This window comes from Cucumis sativus, chromosome 6 (assembly GCF_000004075.3).
Source record: "Cucumis sativus cultivar 9930 chromosome 6, Cucumber_9930_V3, whole genome shotgun sequence".
Taxonomy (NCBI): Eukaryota; Viridiplantae; Streptophyta; class Magnoliopsida; order Cucurbitales; family Cucurbitaceae; genus Cucumis; species Cucumis sativus.
Window position 1 is genome coordinate 27,216,177 of NC_026660.2, and position 27,672 is coordinate 27,243,848.

Here is a 27,672-nt window from a genome sequence, read left to right on the forward strand (position 1 = left end):
ACATGAACATATGTCTAATGAAGTATTTTAGTATATGTTCAGAAATTTAATCATACAAAATTAACATGGAAAACCAACCAATTCTTTAACTCTCATATATGTGGTGTTGCCCGTTGTCACCTAATTGATCCATACTTTTCTTTAATACCAAATTTAATCACAAAAACCTATTCAACTACCTTAAATTTTATACGATAACTCATTTTAAATGTTTTGGCTTTCATAACCATATCAATCAACATTTAAGTATTTAGTTTTGAAAATAGATAAGTAAAATAATCCAAGTAGGTTCAAATTGACCATATTATTGAATTTTAATTTGTCATGTAGAGTTGTTTTACCCATATGTCTATGATTAAAGATGTCCATGCCTTAATACTTGCCCACAATGAAGCAACGACTTTCGATGAGGCCGAATGAAAAAGAGCAAATAGAAAGAAAACCATTTTAGACTATTTTCTCATTCTATATAGCCTCTTCAATTGTTTCCACATGTTAGCTCTTTTTTTTTTATTTACTTATAATAATTTCATACTGTATTATTATTATTATTATTATATAAATATTTCTACTTGAACTTTCATGTATTAATTAATAAGGAAAACAATGAAGTATAATAACTCAACTAGTATGCAGTGATGAATAAATTTGTGTTTGAATCTGTTAAAAATTGCATTTTGTTTTCTTCTTTTGACAAATTTTTATAAACAAAAATAACTTTCAACCCATTATATACTAATTATTTTTTAACTAGATTCAATTTTACAAAATGATAACATACAAATCCAAAACTCGAAAAAAAGATAAACAAAGTTAAAAAATTGATTTTGTATTTTTTGAAGTTTATTCTATTATTTTACTTTTTAAATATTTACCTTTTGCTTATATATTTTTAATATTAATTATGTGAAGTTAACTAACATATAAAATATACTGATAGGTAATAGAAGGATTTTTGAAATTTATGGAAAGAATATGGACGAAAATTAGACAATTGGCTAAAGAATTTATTATTATTATTATTAAAGTTAAAAAAAATATATACGTTAAAAAATCAAGAATATAATTATATGCTTTACGGGAAATGAAATAAAAAATAGCTTTACATTATTCTCCCTTTCTTATCTTATAACTTCTAAATGAGTAGAGAGATACATACCCCACTACTAATTAATAAACCCTAAACCCATATAAACAATTAATTAATTAGTGTTGTTTTAGTTATGAATTGTTCTCTCTCAGTGTAATTAGTTAAACTGTGATGTTCAAACAATTTTAAACTATTTCATTAAATTTTAGGCCGGATTTTTTAAACAATAAATAAGAGACAAGTTGAAAACTCATTTTCAACTGATCATGAATAAATATTTTGATGAATTTGACTTTTTGTCTGTACAAAAACTCTTTATTTTGATTTTATATCTTCAGAACTCTAAATTAGAGTAATAGTCTTTTAAGAGAAATTTTTGGCAATATCTATGTTAGGGATGATTTTGAGTATATATGAACTATAGAAACATAAGCAACATGATAAAGAAAATAATAAGATTGAGTCAAAGTTATTAGTACCTTTCCTTTTGGCCTTGACCCAAATCAATTATATGCTCTCTCTCGACCGATGTAACAAAATACCTAAATGGGACGTGCCAAACTAATTAATAATATTGTTTTAGGATCAAAAGGAGTCCAAAAGAAAGGCACTCTTCCACGAGATAGATGCAGTTATTTATTGGAGTGGTTGGCATAAGGTTGTCACTTAGAGTTTTGGGAGTCAGTTTGAAGTAATTCTTTGATTTAACGAGGTGAAAAATCTCATTACTCAATCTTACAACGATATTTTGAACTAGAACATGCGTGAGACATGTCTCATTATGTAGAGACTTAATTAACCTTGACCTTGGTCGAGGTTAAGATCATTGATTTGGATCTCATTTATGCTCATTCTGAATCTATTTTATTATTTTTGGTCCAAACTTGAGTACTTTCTCAACCTCACTGCGTCTAATTCTGTCTCTCTGCTGCATGTTGATTGTAATATTCTATCCATATATATGCACAAAAGAGTAACAATTATCTGAATCTCATTGTTGTATTCAATCACGCTATCATATTCTTTCAACATGGTAAAAATTGGTATACAGTTAGAGATAAACACTGAAATAAATGCAGTCATACTCAAATTTAGGACAAAAGAAACTTTGTCTTTAGTGGTAGAACGTCTAGGAGATAAACATTCATATAAGAAATATTAAAGTGAACATGCAAAAACCTTGAAAGAGAAAGATACATGAATATAGTCGTTTCATCCCATTTATAGTAGACTTTAACAACACAACCAGACGACTCTTTTGGACGTTTTTTACTTTTGAAAAAAGTACTTTTAACATAAAATAGGGACGTTGTTTCAAAATTTCAAGAAAAGAAAACAAAGAAATGGCTGCCTCGTGGTGCGTGACGATAATAATTTACAAAAATTAAAATTGTTATTAGATGAAAAACAATCATTTCTGCATTGCATGCATTTGTAGCACATGCATTGATGAAAACCCATCAAGTGATAAACACCATTTCTCTTTCACAAAAACTATTTAATTCTACTAGTCCCCAGTAATATTTATTATATAGCCAATCCTTAGCTTACATAACAATCAATTGATGTAAGTATAGTGTTGAATTTTTTTTCCCATAAATGCAAATTTACATTGAACTTTGTCCTTTTCTCTTCCCTCCATCAATACCATACTTTAATCTTTTATCCTTAAGAAAGAAAATTGTATAATTAACCTACATTTAAATTAAATTTAATGGATTAAATTTAACTTTTGATGCATCTATATTAAAAGATAATTTTAATTATTTAATATTTATTTTGATGGTATAAAAATCAGCTTAATTAATCATCATTAACCAACAAAACAGTTAATTCAAATTATGTTTTCTTCTAGTTTAACAAGATTATTAACATAGAGTTTATTAATTAGGAAAGCTAAGTGGGTTCAAGTGTCTACCTGACCTTGTGGAAAATTATCACCATCTCTCAGAAACTTTATAATTTGTTGATAAATGTTACCAAAATAAAAAGACATGCAAAAGAATAAGAATCCATCTTGCTCTCATTTTGTCCAGAATTGAGCAAATATCGTACGTCCTTGGTTTTGTTAAATCTCTTTTCTCTCTCTTTGAATCTTTGGTGGACTTTAAGAGTCCTCTTTAATTAATACACATTCCCTTCATCTTATATATATATATATATATATATATATATATATATATATATATATATATATATATATATATATATATATATATATATATATATATATATATATTGGTTTGTCATTATTGTTGTCTATGCATGTACCACTATAAGCTATATCTCAAAGTCAATGATTTTATTTTAAGTTGTAATATAATTATGTCGTCTACCCTAATATACAATTAATTAACTATAACTAACTTCAAATCCATATTGGCTAATCAATCAATTTAATTTAATATAATTTTTGTGTTTAATATAATAATTATATAAATGGATTAATAAATGGTTTTGAAAGAAATATGTCATGTGAATTATCAGGTTGGAGTATATATATATATTTTATAAAAGACAAAAATCCATAATATAATATGTTATGTTGAAAATCTTCTGTTTGATTCTCATTATACGTTTTTTTAATTATTTATATTTGAATGTCACCTTAGAAAACATTATAAATAAAATAACAAATAATTTACGTGTTAATGGTTGAATATATATGTTGATTTTCAACTCTTCTGTATACATCTCTAAGTTTCAACTCTTCCTTAGACTTTTAAGTTTCCGCAAATCAAAGCATAGGCAATTATTGAGGTATATATATTATCTTTCCACCAAAAATAAATAAATAAAAGTTAAGAATTTAGGTTCCATCTCTTCAATTCTACAATGTTTATCTTAAGAAAGAAAAAGGTTACTTTAGTTTCTATGCCAAAAAAGAAAAATACATAGGAGCAAACATTTACTGTGTTATCTCTTTTATAAATATTATCAAGTTTTTAGGACTAAGTTGTTAAAGATGTAGATTAGAACATGATTAGAGTAAACATATATTAAACCTTCACAACGTGTCTGGGGCCTCACATCAAATGACTGGCTATTCAACAACTCATATGTTCAATAATTATAAAATTTAATCAAATGTTATTATAAATAATAAAATTGTTGAAAATATTTTAAAATATATCAAGATATCGTCATTCGTCATTCGTCTATGAATATCTACATTGCAAATAAATTGGTTTTATTTATATATTTGAAAGCAATCCTACAAATATTTACTATTTCTATTTTTTTGTTACACTAATTACTATTTCTACTCATATTAAAATAGTCTATATCTCAAACACTTTAAAGACATTTAATATGCTAAATTATTATAACTATGCATATTAGGACTAAGCATCGTTGGATTGAAGTTGATTTTTCGGTTAAACTATCACTGTATCGATTATGATTGGTTTGATGAATATTCAAAATTACTCTGATTATAAAGAAGTTCAAATGGTCAGTCGATCGATTGATTGGTATTAATCGGTTTAGATGTTAGAACTAGAATAGATCAAACAATTAACACCTGATTGATCCTTATGCATACAAATGTTTATTATTTTTAGTAATTTTATAGAGATGATGAAACTAGACTCCAAGACCAGAACAACGCAACAAAAACACCAAAACCTTGTAAATAAATTGAACTTTTTGAAATTTCGCGCCTCCGTCTCCGTCTGAAAAGGGCTACGATTCAGCTCGACAAATAAAAATGCAACTTTCCGTAGCTCAGCGTCGTTCTCGTCTTTCTTCTTCCGCGCGCACTTTCAGGTTGCCGGTTCGAATCCCATGAGCGGTTATTTCATTCATTTTCTTTAAATTAACACTTTTCCCTCCAAAACCATATCAAATTCATCCCAATTTCATTCTTTCATCATTTTTCACTTTAATTCTGCCAAGAACTCCCTTCAATTCAATAAAATGGGAAGTTTGATCTCGCTTCTACCTCTTTTATTTATCAAAATCCTGCTGATTTTTCTCTAAGGAATTTGTAGGCTAAACTAAGAAAAAGGACAGTCAGCTTACTTTCAATTGATTCTATTCTTTGAGGGTTCTTCCTTAATTTTGATTGTTCAATTATGATTATGATCTTGTGATTACTTGATTTCTCCGATCAATCTACATTTAAATTTGGCCAATTTAACCTTTGGAACTCAAGAATAATTTTAGTATCCACAATTGATAAAATAGGGGTTAAGCAATTTCATGCATGCAATTTTCTTTCCAAGGTTTGAATATTGCATTTGATTGTTAAATTGATTGTAATTTCATGACAATTTTAAGTAATTAAGTTTTGGTTTGAAACTCATTGATGTTAGTGCATTGTAAGAAATTTTATGTGTAAAATGCAATGTTGGAAACACTAAATGCTTACTCTAAATAAAGTATTGATTTTTTTTTTGAAAAATTAATCATGGAAATTGATTCATTAATTCAAAAATTAATTAAAGCTATTGATTGTTGAATTAATTGACCTCAAGAATCATGATTTTACAGTTCCACCATTTTTCAACCCTATGTTGAGAATGGATGAAAAAAAAATGTGTCCAATGTTCTTTGCTTCTTTAATTCTCGAAGAATCCTTGTACTTTGTTGAATTCAATTTTCTGAAGTGAAAATTTTATTCACTGTAGCACCTCAATTTACTTTCTTGAATGTCACCCCAACTCAATATTACATTCCTATAATTTTCTTTTTGTGTTCTTGAAGTTTACTGATCGTTTGTTTTTAGATTTAGATCCCAAAAATTCTAATAAAATTTATTAAAGTTGGGTTACACAATTTACTTGAAAGAATCATTTCTGTGGCCAACACCATCACATCTCTTATTTACAATTAAACAACTCCTTTAATTTACACATTGTTTGTCAACTCAATTCTTTGTATTCTTTCATTTTACATGTGTTTTGCATATCTCACGACCCTATCCCAGCAATTCTCTCCTTCATGAAGCTTTTCAAATCTTTTTAATATATTGTCAATTTGGATTTTTCTCAGAGTTACTCCTTATATTTAACCTACAACCTTTGATTTTTGAGCCCAAATTTTTTATCTATCATGTATATACAGATTTTATTTAACAAATGTTTACCATCACTTCATTGCTTTCTTTAATCCATTGAAAATTAAGGGTGTTTGGTTGTAGTTATTTTATAGAGTAGAGTTGAGTTAAGTTGGTAATGATTATAAAATAGAGTAATTAGATAGTTGAAGCAAATAATAAGGTAAGAAATATACATATTCACCCAAATAGCAAAGTGAAAAATATAAGATAACATGAATAAGAAGGTAATAAACATTTTCAATTGTTGGTGTAAACAGCTGCTGGGTATGTAATTTAAGAAAGGATGGAAACAACCAAAATTTTGGAGCGTGATCTTCAAGCAACAAGGCACTGCCAATAGGAATGCAAGAGATGTTATAAAATTGATGGTTTTAAAATGATATAAATATATGATTACCATTTGACCTACAAAACCCCCAAATCTCAACACTCACAATTCCTACCTCCTCCTTCTTTCTTGGTTTCGTTTTTTCAGTCATTCCCATGCCTGGCCAAGAATCCAAAACCCACGTGGCTTTGCTAGTCAGCCCCGGAATGGGTCATCTCATCCCCTTCCTCGAACTCGCCAACCGTCTCGTCCTCCACCACAACCTCCAAGCCACCCTCTTCGTCGTCGGTACCGGCTCCTCCTCCGCAGAATCCACCCTCCTCCAAAAACCCTCCCTCGTCAACATCGTCTCTCTTCCTCACTCCTTATCCTCCCTGGACCCAAACGCCCCCATCTGCGACATAATCATCTCCATGATGACCGCCTCTTTCCCCTTCCTTCGCTCCTCCATCGCTGCCGTCAACCCTCGTCCGGCGGCCCTCATCGTAGACCTTTTCGGAACCCCAGCTCTGTCAATAGCCCATGAACTCGGCATGCTGGGCTTGGTTTTCATGACCACTAATGCTTGGTACCTCTCTGTCTCGTATCTTTACCCTTCCTTTGAGAAATCAATGGTTGACGCCCACGTGTACAACCACGATCCTCTCGTGATCCCGGGTTGCACCCCCGTCCGGTTCGAAGATACCATCGAAGTGTTCGAATTGAACCAGGAGGAAGTTTACGTGGGATTCGGTCGTTACGCAAGGGAACTTGGAACGGCCGATGGGATCTTGTCAAACACGTGGCAGGATCTTGAGCCCACAACTCTAAAAGCACTCTCCGAAGCTGGGACCCTCGGTTATGGGAAAGTCAACGAAGTCCCGATTTATCCAATTGGGCCGTTGACTAGGAATGGCGAGCCCACTTTAGAGAGTGAGGTGTTGAAATGGCTTGATCGCCAACCGGATGAGTCAGTGATATACGTGTCCTTTGGGAGTGGAGGGACATTATGTGAAGAACAAATCACGGAATTGGCGTGGGGGTTGGAGCTGAGCCAGCAGCGCTTTGTTTGGGTCATACGCCCGCCGGAAGGGACGGAATCCACGGGAGCGTTTTTCACGGCGGGAAGAGGATCATCAAGGGACTATTGGGCGTCAAAATACTTGCCGGAAGGGTTCATAAAAAGAACGAAAGAGGTGGGTTTAGTGATTCCCATGTGGGGCCCACAGGCGGAGATTTTGAGTCACAGATCGGTGAGGGGATTTGTGACACACTGCGGGTGGAACTCGTCATTAGAGAGCATAGTGAACGGAGTGGCGATGGTGACGTGGCCGTTGTATGCAGAGCAGAAGATGAACGCAGCGTTGCTGACTGAGGAAATGGGTGTGGCGGTTAGGTTGAGGGCGGAGGGTCAGGGAGTGGTGGAGAGGAAGGAGATCGAGAAGAAGGTGAGGATGATAATGGAAGGCAAAGAAGGTGAGGGAATTAGAGAGAGGGTTAAAGAGCTTAAAATTAGTGGGGGAAAAGCCGTCACCAAGGGTGGGTCTTCGTACAATTCCTTGGCTCGTGTGGCTTCGGAATGCGATATTTTCCGGCGCCGTAGAGACGGAGGGTATTAGTCGTCATCATGAAAGCTTTTTAAGTGTTATCTCAAAACCAAAGTCGTTACATGCACTACTAATTGGTGTGACCTTTTTCAGTCGTCTTCTCATAATTATCGTACTGATATATATATTTTCAAGCACGTACGTACGATAATTATTGGATAAGGAATTTAACTTTCTATCTTTACTGAGGATGGTCACACTAATATATATCAATAAGACAAATGTATTACTATATATTGATGTTTTTACTTCTTATAAATTAAATTTGGCATCTAAATACTGTGCGATTCTAATAATAACTTGAACTTCCCCTATGGGTCACTACTACAAATCATTTAACTTCAAACATAATAGCTCGTATATGATCATATTATAAGTGTATAATAGTGAATCATATTGGAACCTTTCTATCTGTGTGATGCTCAAATTTTATATCTTAATAAGTTCAATGAGACCCCATGTTACTGCCTTCTCTTCCTCACCCTAATCTCTCTCTCTATTTATGCTGCAAGTTGACAATTTGTTATTCACACACACACACACATATATATATAGTTGATTGGCCATGAAAAATGGGAGATTTAAATTGAAAAGTTAACGACATTTCGTCAGGAATAATTAATATATAGTCATCTTAGTACAACATAAATTCTGTAGGATATGAAGGGAGAGTGAATGCATGCATGTCCATTTCGTCACCTGATCAGTCAGAAAATGAATCCCAATTATATGTATTCAAAATGAAAATTGTCAAAATTAGGTCATTAATTACTAAATTGAGATTCTTTTAAGGACTCAAAATGACAACTGTGTCTAATTAGGCCATTATTTCGATATATTTTTATCCTAATATAATTAATTAGTCAAAGCATGCATGATTAGTACTTTTATAAAACAAAGGTTGGATTAGAATTTTCAACGTTAAACCCATTTAAAATTATAGATTAAACAATATAGCTTCCCTCTAGGGTTATTATCTGTTTGACCTCTGATCCTATACTTTAATTTTTTTACGTATATTTATATTTTATTTGTTATTAGTATTGATAATCTTCATATATGCATCTACTCATATTTTACCACTCACTCAATTGTTATTTTTTTTTTTTTTATTGAAACGAGATTAAAAAAATAGATTCAACTTAAGTAAAACCCTAAACTTAAAATGTACTGAAATTGATATTTGCACTTACTTACTTGAAAATGAAATGAAAATAAAAATGACACATTTAAATTAATAGAAAACATATGCCTTCACAAGACAATATAACAATAACAACAATACATTTCTTGACACAATAATAATGATACATATCAACCCTAGATTTCGAATTACGAAAGAACGACCATTATTCTCTCTAATTTTTTTTCTTTTCAAATTTAGTTAATACTTTTTTAGTACAACCATAATCATGGGAGATTGAAATTGTAGCAATAGAAGATCATGCTAATATGCAGTTGGGTTAAACTCGTTTTGGTTTCTTTTTTTCAAATTATTCCTCTATTTGTGCATTCCATTTTCATCCTTTTTTCCAAGTCATTCATCAATAAAAAGAAATAGATATATTTTTTTAGGAATTATGCTTACGATTTTCATTTACCAAATACTCTTAGATGTAATAACCTAAGCGAAATGGTAAACTGTTAAAATAATATAATTGTTTTTAAGAAAATATCAAATTTTCATATATGGAAAATCGTATTTTTTTTAATGGTAAAAATATAAGATTTGATAAAATATTTAGGCTTCGTTGAAAAATTGAATGTAATGAATTCTTTTTTATTTTCTCAATTTATGTGTTCTTGTCTTTTTGTTATTGTTCTATCAATTTTTGTGGTCATTTAGAAAATGTTGAGAGAGAAACCCTATAAGGATTTTGTTTTAATGGAGAGAGTCGAAAATGAAGAGTTAGAATATACAGGAAGAATGAATAATATATATAATTGTCATATATTGAATAGTTTAAAAGTGAATTATAATGTAGTCAAAGCAAGAATTTGTTTTAATAGTATTGACATTATTTATTAATGTAGTTATCTAATTATCATGTTGAATTCTGTCTATTTTTTTTATATAATTAGGAAATAAAGATAAAAACTTGAAGAATCGTACAAAAAGTATAACAAATTTGACAAAATATTTTTTTCAGATTTTATAATAATATACATAGACACTAATCATATAACATTTAGAAAGTGATAGAAGTCTATTAGTTTCTATTATTGATAGAATTCAAAAATTTTATATAATTTGTAAATATTTTAATTTATTTTATTATTTTAAAAATTGCTTCCGAAAATTTTCACGATTACATTATTCTTAAAAAAAACAATAAAAAGAACTACCTTACTCGGTTAAAAAAAACAAACAACAAAAAGAGGAGAAAAAAAAGATTAGCCTTGCTCTTTCAACATCTTCATAATAGGATTTGAACCACCAATAAATTCTTTATAGAATATTTTGTTATTTCAATACTTCAAAAAACACTTTTTAAAAAGAAACAAAAGGATAACTTTTATATATATATATATAAAGTGTATTAACTACATAAATACATGTGAAAATGGGTGGCCTTGAGAGTTTAAATATTCATATGATTATGGAGGAGATTATTGAGTGTTGATTATTACAGTGATATGAAGAAGGTAAGCACAACAACTGAGACTAGAGAAACAAACAAGTTAGCAACATTTGATACACTGCCTGATGGGGCTGGCGCGGCAGGCATGTCTGCAGCATCTGAAGGAGTCGTTGTCGCCATTTTGTTCACCCCGGGGAGCGGTGGATCGACAATGTCATTAGCATCCAACGGGGGCATTGGAGGATCAGTAGGTGGTTTGGCCTCTGGGTCTACCATATTCATCATCATACCAATATCAGGTGGTAGTATTATATATGGAGCAGTATCCGGGTTCAGCTGAGTTGGTCGGCATGGACATGCTACAATCACCGAGAAGAAACAAACAAACAAAAGAAGTTATTGTCAATATATGTTTTAACCATTTGAGTTAAATTATGCCCCTAATAGCTCGATAGCTTACTCATGTATCGTTTTGCAGTATTAGGGAATTCGGTAATGATGCCATCAACGTGGAAGTAGTCGACAAAAGTAGAAACCTCCATGGAGGCTTCTGAGTAGTAATCAAAGGGCAAGGAAACATATTCATTTCTCATGACATAAACAAAGACAGAGAGATTGGAAGCCTTCATTTCAGCAACAACTTTAGTGAGGCCAGTAGTGAAATAGTTTGTAATTTCAATGACAGAGCCACGAGGAATGGCCACAACTTCAGCATAGTGTTTGATTTCTTCAAGAGCTTCTTTTGGGGCATCTCCAATCTTTGAATCAACAGTTAAAACTCTAATGAAATTTGGGTACTTAGTCTTGAAAACGGACAGCACAGAAGTATCATCTGATCTAATGAAAACTTGTTGTGTTGATTGTTTGTCAAAAGTGGCATTGACTAAGGCTGTTGCTACAGTTCCCACCATGTCCAGACCTTTCCTTGAAGCCAAATACGCAGCGTTCTGACATACGAAGGCTATTGGTTATTAGAAGAGAGTACTAGAGTCCGTTTGAAATGACCTTTTTAAAAATATACGAAATTGAAAATCATCATCATAATAAAAGAGAAACAAAGGGGTTTACTTGGATGTTGATCATAATCCCAGAAACAGCTTTGGCTTTAGAAAACTCAAGAAACTCAGGCAGTGTCATGAACTTGCCCTTGTTCTTAAAGGCTGGATTACGAGCAAGACCAGAAGAGGCCATGAAAGGGTTTGAAATTTGAGCTGAAACAGAGAGACAGAGACAGAATTAAATTAGAAACAGAATGTGAAGAGTTATTGAAGTGAATACTAAAAAAGAAAGAAGGGGGGGCTTACGTTTGAGAGTAAGAATCTCAGCCCAAGTAAGATCAAAAGAGAAGATTCCAGGTTCAGCTTGAACTTCAGGGATACTTGTAGTTTTTGCTGAGAAAGCAGTGATAACAGTTGTACCTGTCAAAAGATCTGCCATTTCCATACAGAAAGGAACTCCATCTTTGGATAATTGAACTGAACAATCAATGACATCAGCTCCTTCATCAATTGCTTTTTGGTAAGCAAGGTCAGTTGAGCCTGGGAAATCCCCACTTGCTCCATTGCTGCTTATCACCAATGCTTGCTCTAATCCTGTTTTTTTGGTACGATTACAAGAAAAAACCATTTATAATTACTAGTTTTCTTCCTCTCTAAACAATCTTCAAGCCTTTAACACCCCCACCCCCACATCCATGATTCATAATCTGAATCCTGGGACTGGATCTTTACAAAGCCAAAACACAAAAGAGTTATAAAAGAGAATGATCGTTACCAGGCTGAGGTTTTCCATCGTTATGAAAACTCGAATAGCAGGCTGCAAGGACAAAAGGTAAGAATAGAGTAAGTTGATATAGAATGAATGAGAAATAAGGTATATATATAGGGAAAATGCTAACCAATGGCTTGAGACGCAGCGGGAGAGAAATCAGAAAGGACTCCATCAACAGCAAAATGGCCATTATCAAAAAACTGAAGGTACTCACGGATTGGATCATAACTATAATTGTAACCAACAATGGCATCATTTGCAAAGCCAGAAGCATAAACTTCCAAGCCAAGCTTATGAGCATCAATGACAATGTTTGTTGCAGGCTGCACATACTTGTCTGGACCGATTGGCCAAATATATTCTTTTCTGATCAGAATTCCTGAGGCAAATGTCTTAATCATAGGAAGTTCATGAGCCAAGGCACCATATGTTTTCTTTGTTGTTGGCTCTATTTCATTAGCTTCTAAGAATCTGAATATCAGCTTTGTTCTAGCTTTATTCACACTCCCACTTATCCCTTTCAATATCCCAATCTCTGAAGACGACACAAAGTTTATTCGCATCAATCTCAATGCCTTTTGAAGGTACGATATTACACTCAGACCGTGTTCTGCATAGAACGCTTCGTACTGTGATAACAACGTTATCAAATGAGACCTTGACAACACGAAAGATAGTCTTTCAGAAGAGGGTAGTTATAAATACCTCGGCATTCAACCAGAATTGACTCGGATTCATTTTAAAGACATCTTCAACAGCCGCGATTGGCAAAGTACCGTCGTAGAGACTAGGTCGAGAGAGGACACTTTGAATCACTGATGATGAAAATCCAATTCCAACAAGTTAAAAGAAATGGGCAAAATGCTGAATATGAAAAGGCAATGAAATGAAGGAAGTTGAACATACAGTTGACTCTGTCAAAGAGATCATTAGACATGATATCAACAGAGAACCATCCCTTGAGAATCTTTCCATTGATAGTATAAGACTTGCGATCACGAGGAAAGGCATCTTCAATATTGGTTGAATTTTGAAGCCTAAGATCAGTTAAGCAAAAGCCAATCCCATCTTTGGTGAGTTGAAGATTACAATACAAAGCTGTGTTATGTAAACCTGTAACCACAGCCATTTGATTTGCAAAAGGGCTTGCTTCTGGAAACACTCCAGATAATCCTCCTCTTGCTATTACGAGTGGATGATCCCCTGCATTCAAATTTTATTTGTCATGTCAGTGGCCGTCTCATTCAATCATTTTTCTTTTGATTTTTTCGTATTGATTTCCTAATCTTAAACAAAAATTCATAAAAGGGATCACCTTTCAAAGTGAGCCATTTTTCTTTAGGACGAAGATTGTGTTGTGCAAATGTGGAGGAGATGAAGATCAACGAAGCTATGACCAAAAAACACTTTAGCATTGTGAGTCCCAACGCTGTTTTAACTGCAAAATCACAAAACAACAATCACTCAAAGGAAAGAAATTTATGAAAAAAAAACAAAAATAAATTAATGGGTTTGTTTTGTTTACCTTTGATCTCTTGATTACTACAAAACTGATTTCAAATACCAAAATTGAACAAAAAAGAAAAAGAAAAAAGAAAAAAAGAAGAAGAAAAAATCAAGTTGAAGACATGGAAAAATGAAAATGAGGAGAAAACGAAAAGAAAATGGAAGAGGGAGAGATCAGACAAAGAGAGAAGGAACTCAGAAAGAGCATTCCCTGTCAAGTTTTTAGAACAAAAAACTCTCAAGGGAATGGTGAAAAATTATCAGAAAGATAATTTCTTTATAAAAAAAAAAAAAAACAAAGAGAGAAAATATGAAGAAAAGAAAAAAATTAGTGTGTGAGATAATAAAGGGGTTTAGGTAAAACAAACACTCCTAAAAAAAGGTGTGTTTTTTTATTTGGGGGGTGGGGGGTGGGGTGAGGGGGGGGTATGTCTGTTCTTCAAGGTTGTCCCTCTCCAATAGCTCAATGAAAGAGATTTGGAACAATTAATAGGTCCCTAATGGTTTACTAATTAAAGATTAGGTCATTTTAGGAATTTAATTGTTGTTTCTAATTATCTTTCATCCTCAAGTTTTTTGTTATGAGAGTGTGTTTATTGGGAGGGAAAACAGAACCTTTCTCAACCTTTCAAACTTAAACGCCTTTTTCAACGACTTTTTTCAACTCTCCTAAATAGGAATGTTTCCTAAAAAAAAGAAAAGATGAGAAGAGAAAATAAAATCCTTTTTTGCTTATTATTTATTATTTATTATTTATTATTATTATCTCTCTCTATTTTATCTTTATAAGTTTTTAAATCTCTACACCTTTGCCCTTCAAACTTTAGCTTCCACTTTTCTATTTTTTGTCTTATTGGTCATTCGAGTTTTGTCTCTTTTAAAGAGAGAAAAATAAAATAGTCTTAGGAACGTTTTGTATTAAATATATAATCTTAAACTAAATCAAAATTTTAAATGCTAATTGATTTAACAAATTTAATTTTTTTATTTGACGTCTAATAAAAATTGTTAGGATAGTAATTAATAGACATTTGATTTTACAATTTGTCATTTAAGCCATTACAAACTTAAAACCATAAATTTATTGTAACCTATCCATTTAAAGTTTTATAGGTTGTTTTTTAGAATAAACTTAAAGTTTGAAGTTTAATAGTGATTTAATTGAAGCCTGAGAAACTTAAAAAATACATTTATTATTAATTAATATAACCTCCCTCTAGTATCATATAACACGTTATAATTACACTTAAAATAAAGGGATGTCTATTTTATGATTTTGTTTATTTCTATAAAATTTGAATGGTGAAATATATATATATAATAACTCTTTTAGCGTATAAAGAATAGTTATGAAGTATTTATTGCATTGTTCTAATTCACTTTAATAAATGCTTGTGGTTTCATTGTTGGTTGGGCAAAAGGGTCTCTGCCTCTTCAATGAATTAACTTAAATATCATAAAGATGTAACATGTTGTGTAATAAATTTCAGGTGTTTTTCTTAAACACTTCTGTTAAGTTCTTCGTTGTCTTAAATTTAATTAGACAATTAAATGGTACAACATTCAACCACAGTTGTTAAGTGTGCCAAATTATTGATTGGTTATTAGTTTCCTAAGATTTTAACCTCTTTTTTCTTAAGGTATTGAAATGTGATTGAAAAAGATGAGATCTACGACTTAAGATCAAGACACAAACAAATCATAAAAAGATGGTTAAAAACACAGTGAACAAGAAACCACCATAACGCATAAGAAGAGTCAATTTAAATACTCTCAATCGAAGTCTCCCAATTAAAACAACGGTTGTGAAGGTAACTTGAAAACCTTGAATCGCAGAATAAGAAAATAGGCATATTCAATAAAATGGAGTAAGAATATCGGCATATTTCATATTAATTAAAGAACTTGAAAATAGTGCAAAATTTTGTATTTTCTTGTGAGCATATATAATCCACTAAGACTTCATCAAACCACCAAGTAAAAAAATTTGAAAGAGAAAGAACTGAAAAGGGATATGCATTTCGAAACGAAAGATGAGACTAAAGATTTTACAACTGATCAAGCAAATTTCCAAACCTCACTTCTTACCAATGTAAGCATAAGTTGGATAGAAAATAACTATCACCAGTATTAGGAACTTAGAACCAAATAGCGTAGTTGAGGAGAGGAAAGCAATAATCCTAGACTACTTGAAATGCTCGGAAGGCGACGAGCAAAGATGACATTATTAAAAGAAAAGAGATGTGGGCAGCAGAGCAATAAGGGCTGAAACTACTACTTCTTCAATAATACTTTCCCAGAGAGATGATCAGGCAGTTATGGGTTCAGTGGCTTTATTTAGCCATAGCTTCTCGGATTCATCCAAATATGGAGCGAGAATATCTCTACATTGTGAATGATAAGTGTTCACCCAATTCAATTCTTCAAATGTGAGAAGACTTATGTTGATCAACTTTCTTTGGTATGGTGCCTGACCAACAACAACAAAAACTTTTAACATTGATTAAAAAATTACTTGCTTGATTTTAATAAAGATTGATGAAAATAGAAGCTTTACCCATGTTATGTGTTCGAATGATAGGTAGCCTTTATCGCCAAAATTAAATTTTGTATCGGCATCCTTTACTACAAGTACATTCTCCAATCTGATACCAAAGGCACCATCTTCGTAATAGCCAGGCTCTGAGATTTGCAGTTAAAGATATCAACAAGAAATGGTTCTACGACTAGAAATCTAAGCTATTTATGTATGTTTCTGAAATCCAACTAAAGTCCAAGTTTAGAAACGATCAAAATAGATCCGGTTAGCTCTTTGTACAAATACTCATACTGAAGAAAGAAAGAAAAAAACCCTCGAACAAACTCCCGTGAAAAAGGGGAGGGAAGGGATAGATATCAGGAAACAACTATATATGGAAGGTGAAACCATGCTACAGAAGGGATCGATAGATAGTAAGTGTAATGATTAGTTACCGTCCGTAACAGTCATTGAAGCTTGAAGTGGAACATTTTGAGCCTGTGGTCTGAAACTTATCAAATGGGGTCCTGATGAAAATATACTAAGAAATCATTACTTCGATAACAACTAATTGTGGAAGTTTCAGTAGTTTTTTTTTACCTTCATGAACATTAAGGAAAGAACCAATTCCATGGCCAGTGCCATGTCGATAATCCAGACCATACTTCCACAAAGGAACTCGAGCAAGAATGTCCAATGAGTGGCCTGTAAATAGAAATCCATGTATATTCGATCAGTTTATTGGGGAAGCAAAATACAAAGTAGAAAACGTGAGAACTCCTACCGTTTGTGCCATTTGGAAATCTTGCATTTCCCAAAGCAATATGGCCTTTGAGAACCTGTCAAAGATGTTGCTTCGGTTTAGACAAATCAAAATAGTAGTATAAATTTAGGTAGTTCATATAGGACTTTGACAGTTTGCTAAACACCGGAGCCTAAGCCAACAGCTATTTCATTTATATTATTCAAACCCATTTGAATTATTGTTCCTTTAATGTGGCAGCAGCAAGTATAAGGTTTCAATTTCTTTGTTAATTCATTAAATCATCCAAAAAAAATTCCATTTCCTCAACCAAAGTTCAAGTTCCTTCACTTCATATATTGATGTTGGATTCAGAAAAACTATATATGTAGGTGTATATTACGTATTCCAGCATATTCTAGCGCCGTACACAATTGAGTATGCTTCCCAATAGAAGAATATCCTTCTCACTTCAATGTGTTAAGAAAAAAAAAAGCAATCTTGAGTTAAAAACAAAACAAAAAACTCCATACATCCCCAGTCAACACCAATTTTTTAATGGTAGATCCAAAGACTCAAAACCTGCCTAACTGAAAGTAACAATCCTGACAAGAAAGGTATATGCCTCCAGAAAACCACTCTCCTAATCACAATACAAACTGAACGGACTTGATCGCGTCCATCGTTTCAGTCTGATGTTCTCCATGATGGACAGTTAGGAAGTGCTAGAAAAGCACCAGCAAACAAAAACTCACAGTACACGGTAGGATTAGAAAACTTTACGAGCATGTCATGGCTTAATGATGTCATCATTCTTTGGAACTAGAGTATCTTTTCCTTCCAATAGCACATGAAATCTGGAAGATGTTCATTTCAGGAAAGGATGCGCAACTCTGCGAGCTCAAAAGGAAAGTAAGGAAGGAACAAGGGAGCCTTCAAGATAGCTTACAATGATCATTCTCATGGCTTCTGATTGCTTTACCATCTGATCTACTTAAATGCATGGTTCTTCTCTGACCTTGACCAACTAGGGTAGCTAATTTTGTAATCTCCTTTGACAGTAGAGCATTCTGCCTACTTTTGTTCTCCTCATACATAAATGAATCTTAAATCACCAATTGACCAAAAAGTTTAAATTGATGGTGAAGGCAAATTTAATATCATAGCATGTAACAATGAAAAGGAAATTTCTTTTTTAAAAATATTAACTAGATTTTAATAACCGTCAAAAGCACACCAAATTATACTGAGGTTCATTAATTTGTAAAGTCAGTTGGCATAGAGTCAACTACAGAAAAAGAACAAATAAATAGAGCAATGAACTTTAGTAACTCACAGCAGTATAACAGGCTTTTTCATGTGCTGAAGGCAATCCAAAATGGACTGTCCGGGTGATATCGGTTGTTCCGTCCAAATACTAGAAAATTCACCAACAAAAAGGCAAGAAGTGAGACAGATTTCATCAATGGAAAGTACGACCATTAGATTTAGGGGGAGTCAGAGCAGAAAGCAAAGATCATAAGCATCATTTCAGGCTTGCATGCACATCTAACCTGAGCTCCCGAGTCAAAAAGATAGATGCTTTCAGGATCCAACTCAGCACATGTCTCTGTTTTTGGTCCATAATGTATAATTGCAGCATTTGAACCAACAGATGAAATAGTAGGGAAACTTAGGCCCCTAAAATGCTGGAAAGTAAAAACAAAATGAAGGAAGAAATGTTAAAGTGAGGGGGGAACGTATATGTATTATGTGCAGAGTATGTGTCGTTAATTATGGAAGAATTGTCCTTTTGCTATTCAGTCAGTTGTTAGTGAAGTCAGCAAAAGAATGTGAAGTTAAGTGGCTGATGTCACATGCTGGAAACTGTATCAATAGGGAAGGCAAAAGGGAAAGGGTTAGGCTGCTAGGGAATAGAAGCTAGAATAGTTTCTGGATCTTGGAGAGATAAACTTTTCAGTTATCATGGCTCATCATAGTCAATCCCTATCATTTCCAAAATTAACAATATGCAGAGTGAAACATATAGACAATGAAGCTGAATCTTGAATGGGCTACATTTCAATGACTTATTTTGCACTTATAGATATGCTTGTTTCTCCTAGACCTGGGGTCCAGAATAAATCTAATCACCCAACATTCTTGGTTCATATTGTACATATTTATTTTAAAGAAGAGAAGGGAAAAAAGATCCATAGGTGCACAGAGTGAAGCATATTGACAAGGAAGCTGACCTCCTTTGATGCTCGGAAAGCCTCAAGCTTATCGCTTACACTAACTTCTGTCAGTTTCTTTGAGTCCCTAACAATGTTTGTTTGACATTAAAATATGATTACTTGGATGTACTTGAAGGAACGACAAATATGATTAAAAAATAACATTCCAAAATGTAAAAAATGTGAGCATGTTTAAGTTGGTATTCATGGGGAAAAAGAACATTTTATTCAATGAATTGCAACAGTGCTGATGGCTTAATCATAAAAATGAGTTTAGAACTCACGATGGTTTGGGCTTCCTCACTCCATCCCCTTCCAGAAAGTAACCAGATGCCCCATAAGTCTCTTGCAGCTGCAATTTTTAAACCAAGCTAGGAATCAGAAAACGTAATATGAAACATCTGTATCTGTTTTTTGGGGCTCTGTAAAAGGCTAAAATGTCAATTGAAGTGAATGTAAACGTTTTGTCAATCAGCATGATGCAAACTTTAGATGCTTAATGCTATAGGTTTCACATACCTGCTTGTCCAACCACACAAGATATTGTACAACAGCTACACCATCCCGAATGTGCGCTTTCTTTAGTCCGTCCAACTCAACAGAGTTCTATACAATAATTGGTCAATTGAATTAGTAAGCAAGGAGAAAAGAAAAAGACTTCGAAAAGGAATTTCCTTTTAACCATGTTCAAGTTTCAAGAGGATGATTGAATAAATTGAAAGTTGACAGCCAGGAACAGAAAACAAGCTCGGGTTTTATTAAATTCATCATACACCAGTGCAATGGCTTAATGCTTGCATGTGATAAGAAAGTTAACAAGCACCACCACACCATTATTTGAAGGGGGGAAAGGAAAAGGAAAAATTAGTTAATAGAGCTCAAAATGCTACCTTTAGTGCTTTTTCAAGGGCCAATGGTGACTGCTGTAGGAGAACCTTATCAGAGTTCAGTTTAGAATACAAAGCATAGCAGCATTGGGCAGGATCAACCCATATGAGGTCAGAACTCTGGCTTTCTACTTTAGTTCCATTAGATCCGGCTATGTCAATCGAACTAAGTTCTACTTCCACATTAGCCTTAACTTCAGATCCTTTCACAAAAGATGACAAGTTAAGTTGATTAGATGCAAGTAAGGACACATCTGTTATTACTGCACTATAATCCCGAACTTCAATTCCATTTCGCTCCATGTACAAGCGCACCTGAAGATGAGAAATTCACTTTTTGGATGAGGTCTAAACCCCAACAAAGAGGTTTGACTATAAAAAAAAAAAACAAAGCTTAAAACTGAATACTGAACTTAAATTGAAGAGAATATCTACTGAAATCAAATATAGAATGGTATCCAAATGTGATTCTCTCAAATTCGATAAAGATAAAAAACATGGTACATTTGCTTGGCACACCTCATCAGACACCTTCCTCTTGTCCACATAAAAGAATGCTGAATTGAGTGTCACTATTGCAAATGCATGTACAACCGGAGAGTATGACACATCACTCCCACGGATGTTGTACAACCAAGCTACCTGCACATTTCAATTTTTATGATCATGTTAGTAAACAGGAGGATTTATTTGTAAGAAGTAGATATCCCGTGGTCAAATCAGACAAACCAACACAAAAGCACAATACTATTTTAATAAGAAGGCAATCTGGAAAGAGAGAAATTCACTTCATCAAGTCCAGTCACAATTAAACCATGAGCTTTCTCCTGTGACAGTTTTGTTCTCAAAGTCTTCAACTTATCTTCAACAGAGCGGCCAGTATATTCCAGTGGGTGTATCATAACAGGATTTATTTCTGGTGGTGGTCGGTTCTTCCAAACTTCATCAACTAAGTTTGTGGTGGTTTGAACCAGCTTTTGCTCCTTCTTGGAAAATGCACGAATCCAGATTTGTGATGTGTTCACGGACACACACCACGGATCTACTCCAACAGCTGCATCAGCTGGCAGATTCTGATACAAGATTTAAAAGAACTAACTTAGCCTAACACAGAACGGGAGATTATGAAACTCATCAAGAAAAAGTCAAGGTTGCAACAAGGATCATAAAAGCTTGTACAATCTCATTAAAACCACGAAAGTCTACTTAAGACTAGTAAAACAAGATTTAACCAGACATAGGTGCTCATGTATAGAAACATAGAACAACAACCATAACAACCATCAAAATAACAGCACAGTAGATCAGATTAATTGTAAGTAAGTTCAAAAAGAGCGTCAGATATTGCATTTGTTGGCGCAACTGAGAATAATTTAAACAATAAACAGAAAATGCAAAGACATTTCTGGTGTAACTAGTTTGGGAAGTTTCTAGTAGCGACCTAGATAGAAGGATTGAAGAGTTCATCTTCACTTTCATTAATTCCAGCATATTTAAACTTTCCCTTTATTTTAATGTGAAGTGAAATCGTCAAAAAATGGTTACAGTTTCACATACATCTGCCATCCAGAGATCTACAGGAGGATCCTCCCCCATCCGCATAAGTTTCCACGGATCACTAAGCTGTTGAATTGCCTGCAGAAAATAACGCCCATCGGTCCACAATAATGCTTCTGTCTGAGTTACAAGTGCCAGACCTTCAGGAAAGAAATAGGATCCAAAAGATCAGCGGTTGACAAGGATCAAAGTGACCATGAACAGTGATCAAACATGGTAACTACGCTACTCAGAAATAATTTTCTTCTATATATTAAACGTGCCAAGTAAAATTCTAGCTAAATTGGAACGGACTAAAGATAAAATAAGGTTAGGGACCATATCATGAACTCCACTGTAGCAACAAAAAGAAAAGAGACAATATTTACCAGTACTCCCGGTGAAACCTGAAACAAATTCACGGCGTTTATCTCTCGCAGATACATATTCACTCTGCAACAACATGCAGACAACGATTATTAACCACGAAATTAAATGAAAGAAAGTAGCGAAATGTCGAATTAGAAAGACATAATTCGTTTCGGATTAATCTAGAGAAGTAGAACAACAAATGGCTGAATTCAGATCCTCCTTTAAATAAACCGATGATGATAAAGAAAAAGAGAAACAAAATTGGGAATTCAGCATAGCATAGGTAGTTGATTAAACCTGGTGATAATCTTCAGAAGGGACAACCAAGGCGTCAAGAGGAGGAGTATGAGAAGCCATTAGAATTCTCAAAGCGCTTAGAGTATCCGCCATTTTTCTCTCTCTGTAGTTCGCTCGTCTCTCTAACTCTCAGTTTATTTGTTTGTTCCAAGTCGTATTTCTCAAATATCATTTATAAACAAATTGTTTTCAATTAAATCGAATATTTGAACAGAAGAAAAAAAAAACAGAACGGCTGTTACGAATATCAAAGCAAAAAGGTGCAAATAACTTTTCAAACAAAAGAAAAAAAGGGTTAAACTGCACAAACGGGCTTGGCTTTCTCAACGTTGATGTTATGATTTTTTTTAATATTTGTGAGTGTACCAGTCGGATTATAGACCCGACTAATTTATTTAGATTGAATACAATAAATGTACCTATTGAAAAGTTATGAAAGGTAAATTTATAAGTTAATTATCATATAACTTAACCAAGTTAGCTGTAAACGTATTAAAAAGAAAACCAGCATCTTATTATTTGAAAAAAAATGTCAAAATGTTATCTTTTTGTTATTTCGGTAAATAACTTCGCTATTCTGTCATCCGTGAAAAGAGTCATTCTATGGCGAAAACATAATGATCGGTCTTCCTTGTTTATAGTTGATTAATTTTAAACTAGATTGATGTGCTATATGGTAATCAATTCTTCTACTCTGACTACTTAGGTTTAATTGTTCAGCATTGATTTCTAGTAACATGTTTCACAAAACTAATCACCTTGGATTAAGCCAAATAGATGCAATCAATCAAGTGATCGTCTTAACAAGCTTGTTCAACCAAACAAAAAAATTAAATCACTCTAAACAAAAATCTATAACTTGAAGAAAATAGGAACTACAATCATATCATCAACATGATGAAACATGACTCTATTACTTATGATCCAGCGACGTGCAAAAACCCTCTATGTAGTCGGGCAACATCAGAAAATAATCCATCTCGAGTCGATCGATGAACGACATCCCATCTCACCAACATCTACCTTTTGGCTAGTAGTCAAACCATGAGCTTCCAGCTTTCAATACCTCATCCAACACGGGCTGTGGTGGTTATCTTCCTCCTAAGCGCCAACCTCGGATTCATGAATCAGTTTTTACTATAGCTATTCAGTAGCCAAACACTGTTTTTGCCTTTTGGCATCTTTTCCATGGCATTGACAATACGGTTTAGAGCAGCATCAATATTACTAGCCCTGTTCCTCTTGCTATTTTTGGATGTCCTAGTCGTGCTCAGCCTGGTTGTTGATGTCATGGTCATAATGTGCCAGCTGCATCTCCGAGATCGTTGGAGTCCATTCACGTAACACTATTTTCACATTTGAAATATTCAAACTTTAGGACTTGAAGAAGTATCCTATGATGTTACAAGTATTACTAAAGTAATGATACCTTCTTCTTACATAATTTGCAGTATAATTGTATAACACGGTTTCATCAGATTCACTGACTGTTCAAAGGTCAAATACAGTTTGCAAGAACAATGCCAACAAAATCACACCCAAACAGGCAACAGGAAAACAGAGAAAATTGATGATTTCTCAAAGTTTGCTGCAATCAGATCTGATCCAAGAAAACATATTTAAGATATGAGAAGAGGAAAGAGGAAAAGAAAAAAGAAAAAGCACCGACCTCAAATGTGGGACAGATGGAAAATTAGAGGATGTTGAAGCTGCTACAGTTGATGTTTGGATCATAGATGAACCACTGCAAGAAAGAGGGATAGGTGAATGAAAAGTTCATCAGAAACATCTGTATAATGGCTAGTCTTTGGCGAAGAGGGAGATGTACAATTATGAAAATTGAAAGTAGTTGACAATAATTAAGGTTGCTTTTTATGTTACCAAATTATGACTGCCCTACTTGAATTAGTAGATGGAGTAATGAAATCTGAAGCTGCTTTTATGAAACAGAATGGTCGAAATTGGATAAGTTTCTATGAAATTGAAGAAAGGAACATGAAACTCCGACCTGTGAAGCTGTGACCATTTCAATCCGAACCCTCTAAAAATTGGATATTCTTACCTCGAATGATCAATAGACGTAGCTAAGTACCACAAAATTGTTTGATACGTAATAGGAACAGTGAAATGCCATAAAGAAAAATCAAGATATGAACAGTCGAGAACAATAATGCCATTTGAACCTCCGACTGAAATACATTCCCAGCAAAAGAAGAAGGTTTAGTAAGAAAAATTTCCACATTTCACAACATTATTTGACAAACACCATAACCATGAATCATAAACCATGTACAGAGAGACGACAGAAAAACAATCCCACACAGGGCATTGTATATTTTGCACAATCACGTAACGTAAAAAAGAATGACCAAACAAACACAAGACAACTGTACTTTGAATGGAGACAGGACAAGGAAGAAACAATCATAGATGAGGGACGCAGCAATTTGAATGAATTCATTTTTTTTTAAAGGAAAAAAAAACAGAAACAAGACATTTCATCAAGCCGGAAAAAGTTTTTTGACTGTAGCAGCCATGTATTTGCCCTGATGCTCTGCAAGCGCCAACTCTGTTTCACTTGGCTGTCTCGAGCCATCACCAGCAAAAGCTCCTGCACCATAAGGAGACCCCCCTCGTATTGTGTCTATCGTAAACATACCAGCACCAAAAGTGTAGCCGATGGGAACAAACAGCATTCCATGGTGTGCTAACTGGGTAATTGCAGTCCATCTGCAACAGAAAAAAGAGAGAGAAAGAAAGTGACTGCAAGAATCATTTAGGATCAATCCATGGTCAATTGAACCAACTAATCATTTCTTAAAGTCGTGCAATTGCTAACAGACCTGACCTGAGAAGAGTTAAATAATCCTTTGACCTGAGAAGAAGTGTATTTCACTTTTACAAGAGGACCTAAAATGATGATCGAGATAACTATATACAATAAATAGGATATAATATTTTATAGCATCTCAAAAGTCAAAATCTATATAAGAGATTCGCTGCTAAGTGCTAACAGACTTCAAATTGGACAAGAAATGCATCAAGTTATGAATTGAGGACATTCCAGAACTTTTCAAAACAAGCCTCATGGACAACTAAATCATTTAATGAAAGCATAGCTGCCTACAATTTATCCAGGTCAAGAGGTTAAACCTAAGGCTAGGGGATTCTATTGGTCAAAGGAAGACAAACTAGTGATTCGGTACTTATATCCATCCTAATTCAGAAGTCAACTCGGAGGATTGGCCATGAATATCTGGTTTCTCACTTATCTTTCATCAAAGCTTCTTCGTAATCTCGTGATCCAATAAGTTGAAATCTCAACTTTAATAAATCACGATTAACAAATGTATAACACTCAAAGAGTTTGATTACCTCCACTCAAAATTCCTCTTTATGAGTCAGAGACCGAATGAATGGCAATGTGTGGAACAACAATGAAGGGTAATTCCATCGTTTACCTAATGTTTAGTGCATTAAGAGTCCTAATGAAGCAAACAAGCTGGAAGTTCCACTTTGAATTGATCATTACATTATATGTGAAACCATAATTAACTCATCCATATACCCCTAGGCCAAATCAAATTGATAGGTATCCAATCCAATGAAAACCACAAACGAAATTAGCCTTCGCATTTCCAATTGCTACACGGGCAAGATAAAAATGGGTTGTAAAGAATTGGCTTACGCAGTTGTCTCTTGGCCGCCCCCTTGAGTTCCTGTGCTAACAAAGAACCCAGCAGGCTTCCCTGCAAGCTTCTGCTCCTTCCAGAGCTGCCCTGTCGAATCAAAGAACGCCTTCATTTGCGCTGCCATACACCCAAACCTAGTGGGAAAGCCAAACAAAATGGCATCAGCAGCCACTAATTCAGCAGCAGAAATCTCGGGGATAGACGGGTCCTTGGGTGGCGCTTTCATCTGGTCGAGAACCTCCACCGGCAAGGTTTCCGGGACCCGATACAAAATCCCCTCAAAACCATCAACCCCATCAACCCCTTTCTTCATCCTCTTGGCCAAGCTTTCGACATGACCATACATGGAGTAGAACACGATGAATATCTTCAATTTCTCAACTGGATGCGACACGGAGAGAGAGGCCTCGGAAGTGGCATTGCCGGATGAAGCAATTTGTGGGTGATCTTCTTCAATAGAGATCGGGGGTGCTGTTCCAGTGTCGCGTGGCCTTACATCATCGGTGGCGTCGGCGTCGGCGTCGGCAATAGAAGAAGGAACCTTCTTCTTGCTGGGAACACAACCTCCTCCCTTCCCCATGAAGAAGAAGAGGAAATTACGGAATGATGGGGGTAAGTAAAAATGGTAAGGGGAAGGAGGAAATGGAGGAATTGAAGAAGGGAAAGAAGATGAGTTGGATGAGTTCGTTCGTATCTGTAAAGGGGAAAGGGATGAATTTTCAACCTCAGGACCCACAGTGGAATCCGAATTTCCAAAAGCCTCCAAACCAGTCCTACTTGGAGGCTTTGCCCATCCAAATTTCTTCTTTTGACTTCGGGTGCTAACAATTTGGATTATTTACGTCACCTTATATTTTTATATTATCTAACCAATAACCCTTTTAACCTTTTTTTATAAAAATCATCCAAACTTCCATATTAATCTTTCAAAACTATCTTTACCTTAATATAACTTTCTTATCATCCTTTATCAAACAAGTAAAAAATTATGAAAATAGTTGAAGAATTAGGTAATTTGACAAAAATAACAGTAAAAAATGATTAAATAAATAACACGTGGCAGATGGAGAAAAAATGGTAGGAATTAATGGCAGACACTTCCGGGGTTTAGTTTTTTCTTCTTGTGTGTGTTGCCAGCTATGCATACATATGGTGTTTTTCGTAATTTCATTCTTCTACAACAAAATATTGTTTCTCTCTTTTTTTTCTTCCTTAAGGAAGCAACAAATTTTAGTTATAAGGGAAAACAGAAAACTGGGAAAAGGAAAATTATGTAACTTGTAACACACAGTTTAATTAAAGAAAATCAAACAAGTAGATGTTTAATACCATCTTAATTTTAATCATTCAGAGACTAATTATTCTTAAATTAAGTATTGTCTTTTATTTTTGTTCGCAACTGATTTTTTTGTATTTAAAATTAAAGATAAGTCTTTTTATTTATTTTTTTTTCTTCCATTGAGTTGTCTTTAGCGGATGATAACCATT

General features: G+C 33.9%; 4 protein-coding genes across 11 annotated transcripts; 1 reads left to right on the forward strand and 3 right to left on the reverse strand.

The window, feature by feature from the left end:
• Positions 1-6,686: 6,686 nt before the first annotated feature.
• Positions 6,687-8,078, forward strand: LOC101215927 (UDP-glycosyltransferase 72E2). The gene has a single exon (XM_031887048.1). The coding sequence runs from the start codon at positions 6,687-6,689 to the stop codon at positions 8,076-8,078; it is 1,392 nt and encodes a 463-aa protein (XP_031742908.1).
• A 2,476-nt stretch (positions 8,079-10,554) lies between these two features.
• LOC101216172 (glycerophosphodiester phosphodiesterase GDPDL6) lies at positions 10,555-14,238 on the reverse strand. Its single transcript, XM_004143530.3, has 10 exons — positions 13,944-14,238; positions 13,734-13,856; positions 13,325-13,621; positions 13,124-13,233; positions 12,546-13,047; positions 12,422-12,463; positions 11,953-12,240; positions 11,717-11,859; positions 11,109-11,595; positions 10,555-11,007 (listed from the first exon to the last, which is right to left on the reverse strand). The coding sequence occupies exons 2-10, from the start codon at positions 13,831-13,833 to the stop codon at positions 10,694-10,696; spliced, it is 2,283 nt and encodes a 760-aa protein (XP_004143578.1). The 5' UTR covers positions 13,834-13,856; positions 13,944-14,238; the 3' UTR covers positions 10,555-10,693.
• Positions 14,239-15,911: 1,673 nt separating this feature from the next.
• Positions 15,912-22,679, reverse strand: LOC101216415 (aminopeptidase P1). The gene is made up of 16 exons (XM_004143450.3): positions 22,493-22,679; positions 22,213-22,276; positions 21,845-21,984; positions 21,076-21,360; positions 20,807-20,929; positions 20,291-20,602; positions 19,920-20,006; positions 19,685-19,752; positions 19,419-19,485; positions 18,738-18,872; positions 18,521-18,601; positions 17,227-17,281; positions 17,043-17,147; positions 16,898-16,969; positions 16,482-16,606; positions 15,912-16,394 (listed from the first exon to the last, which is right to left on the reverse strand). The coding sequence occupies exons 1-16, from the start codon at positions 22,583-22,585 to the stop codon at positions 16,233-16,235; spliced, it is 1,974 nt and encodes a 657-aa protein (XP_004143498.1). The 5' UTR covers positions 22,586-22,679; the 3' UTR covers positions 15,912-16,232.
• A 553-nt stretch (positions 22,680-23,232) lies between these two features.
• On the reverse strand, positions 23,233-26,929 carry LOC101216659 (probable NAD(P)H dehydrogenase (quinone) FQR1-like 2). Of its 8 annotated transcripts, XM_031886669.1 has the most exons (6): positions 26,181-26,929; positions 25,341-25,367; positions 24,374-25,222; positions 24,162-24,236; positions 23,933-24,092; positions 23,233-23,838 (listed from the first exon to the last, which is right to left on the reverse strand). In XM_031886669.1, the coding sequence occupies exons 1-3, from the start codon at positions 26,762-26,764 to the stop codon at positions 24,994-24,996; spliced, it is 840 nt and encodes a 279-aa protein (XP_031742529.1). In that variant the 5' UTR covers positions 26,765-26,929; the 3' UTR covers positions 23,233-23,838; positions 23,933-24,092; positions 24,162-24,236; positions 24,374-24,993. The 8 variants fall into 8 exon arrangements, with proteins under 8 accessions (XP_031742529.1, XP_031742530.1, XP_031742527.1 ...); XM_031886670.1 differs by lacking the exon at positions 23,933-24,092; XM_031886667.1 differs by having other exon boundaries at positions 23,933-24,236.
• Positions 26,930-27,672: the final 743 nt, after the last annotated feature.

What these genes read in the sequence shown, in the direction of transcription:
- LOC101215927 (XM_031887048.1), top strand. Translation starts at nt 6,687, where the DNA reads ATGGGTCATCTCATCCCCTTCCTCGAACTCGCCAACCGTCTCGTCCTC.
- LOC101216172 (XM_004143530.3), bottom strand. Translation starts at nt 13,833, where the DNA reads ATGCTAAAGTGTTTTTTGGTCATAGCTTCGTTGATCTTCATCTCCTCC. An exon ending in TCTCTTTGACAGAGTCAACT is followed by an intron (nt 13,234 to 13,324) that starts GTATGTTCAACT and finishes TTTCATCATCAG; the next exon opens with TGATTCAAAGTGTCCTCTCT. An exon ending in CGCTGCGTCTCAAGCCATTG is followed by an intron (nt 12,464 to 12,545) that starts GTTAGCATTTTC and finishes TTGTCCTTGCAG; the next exon opens with CCTGCTATTCGAGTTTTCAT.
- LOC101216415 (XM_004143450.3), bottom strand. Translation starts at nt 22,585, where the DNA reads ATGGCGGATACTCTAAGCGCTTTGAGAATTCTAATGGCTTCTCATACT. An exon ending in AGAGGAAGGTGTCTGATGAG is followed by an intron (nt 20,603 to 20,806) that starts GTGTGCCAAGCA and finishes TCTCATCTTCAG; the next exon opens with GTGCGCTTGTACATGGAGCG. An exon ending in CATTCGAACACATAACATGG is followed by an intron (nt 16,395 to 16,481) that starts GTAAAGCTTCTA and finishes GTTGTTGGTCAG; the next exon opens with GCACCATACCAAAGAAAGTT.
- LOC101216659 (XM_031886670.1), bottom strand. Translation starts at nt 26,764, where the DNA reads ATGGGGAAGGGAGGAGGTTGTGTTCCCAGCAAGAAGAAGGTTCCTTCT. An exon ending in GGCGGCCAAGAGACAACTGC is followed by an intron (nt 25,368 to 26,180) that starts GTAAGCCAATTC and finishes ACTTCTTCTCAG; the next exon opens with GTCAAAGGATTATTTAACTC. An exon ending in GATTATTTAACTCTTCTCAG is followed by an intron (nt 25,223 to 25,340) that starts GTCAGGTCTGTT and finishes TTTCTGTTGCAG; the next exon opens with ATGGACTGCAATTACCCAGT.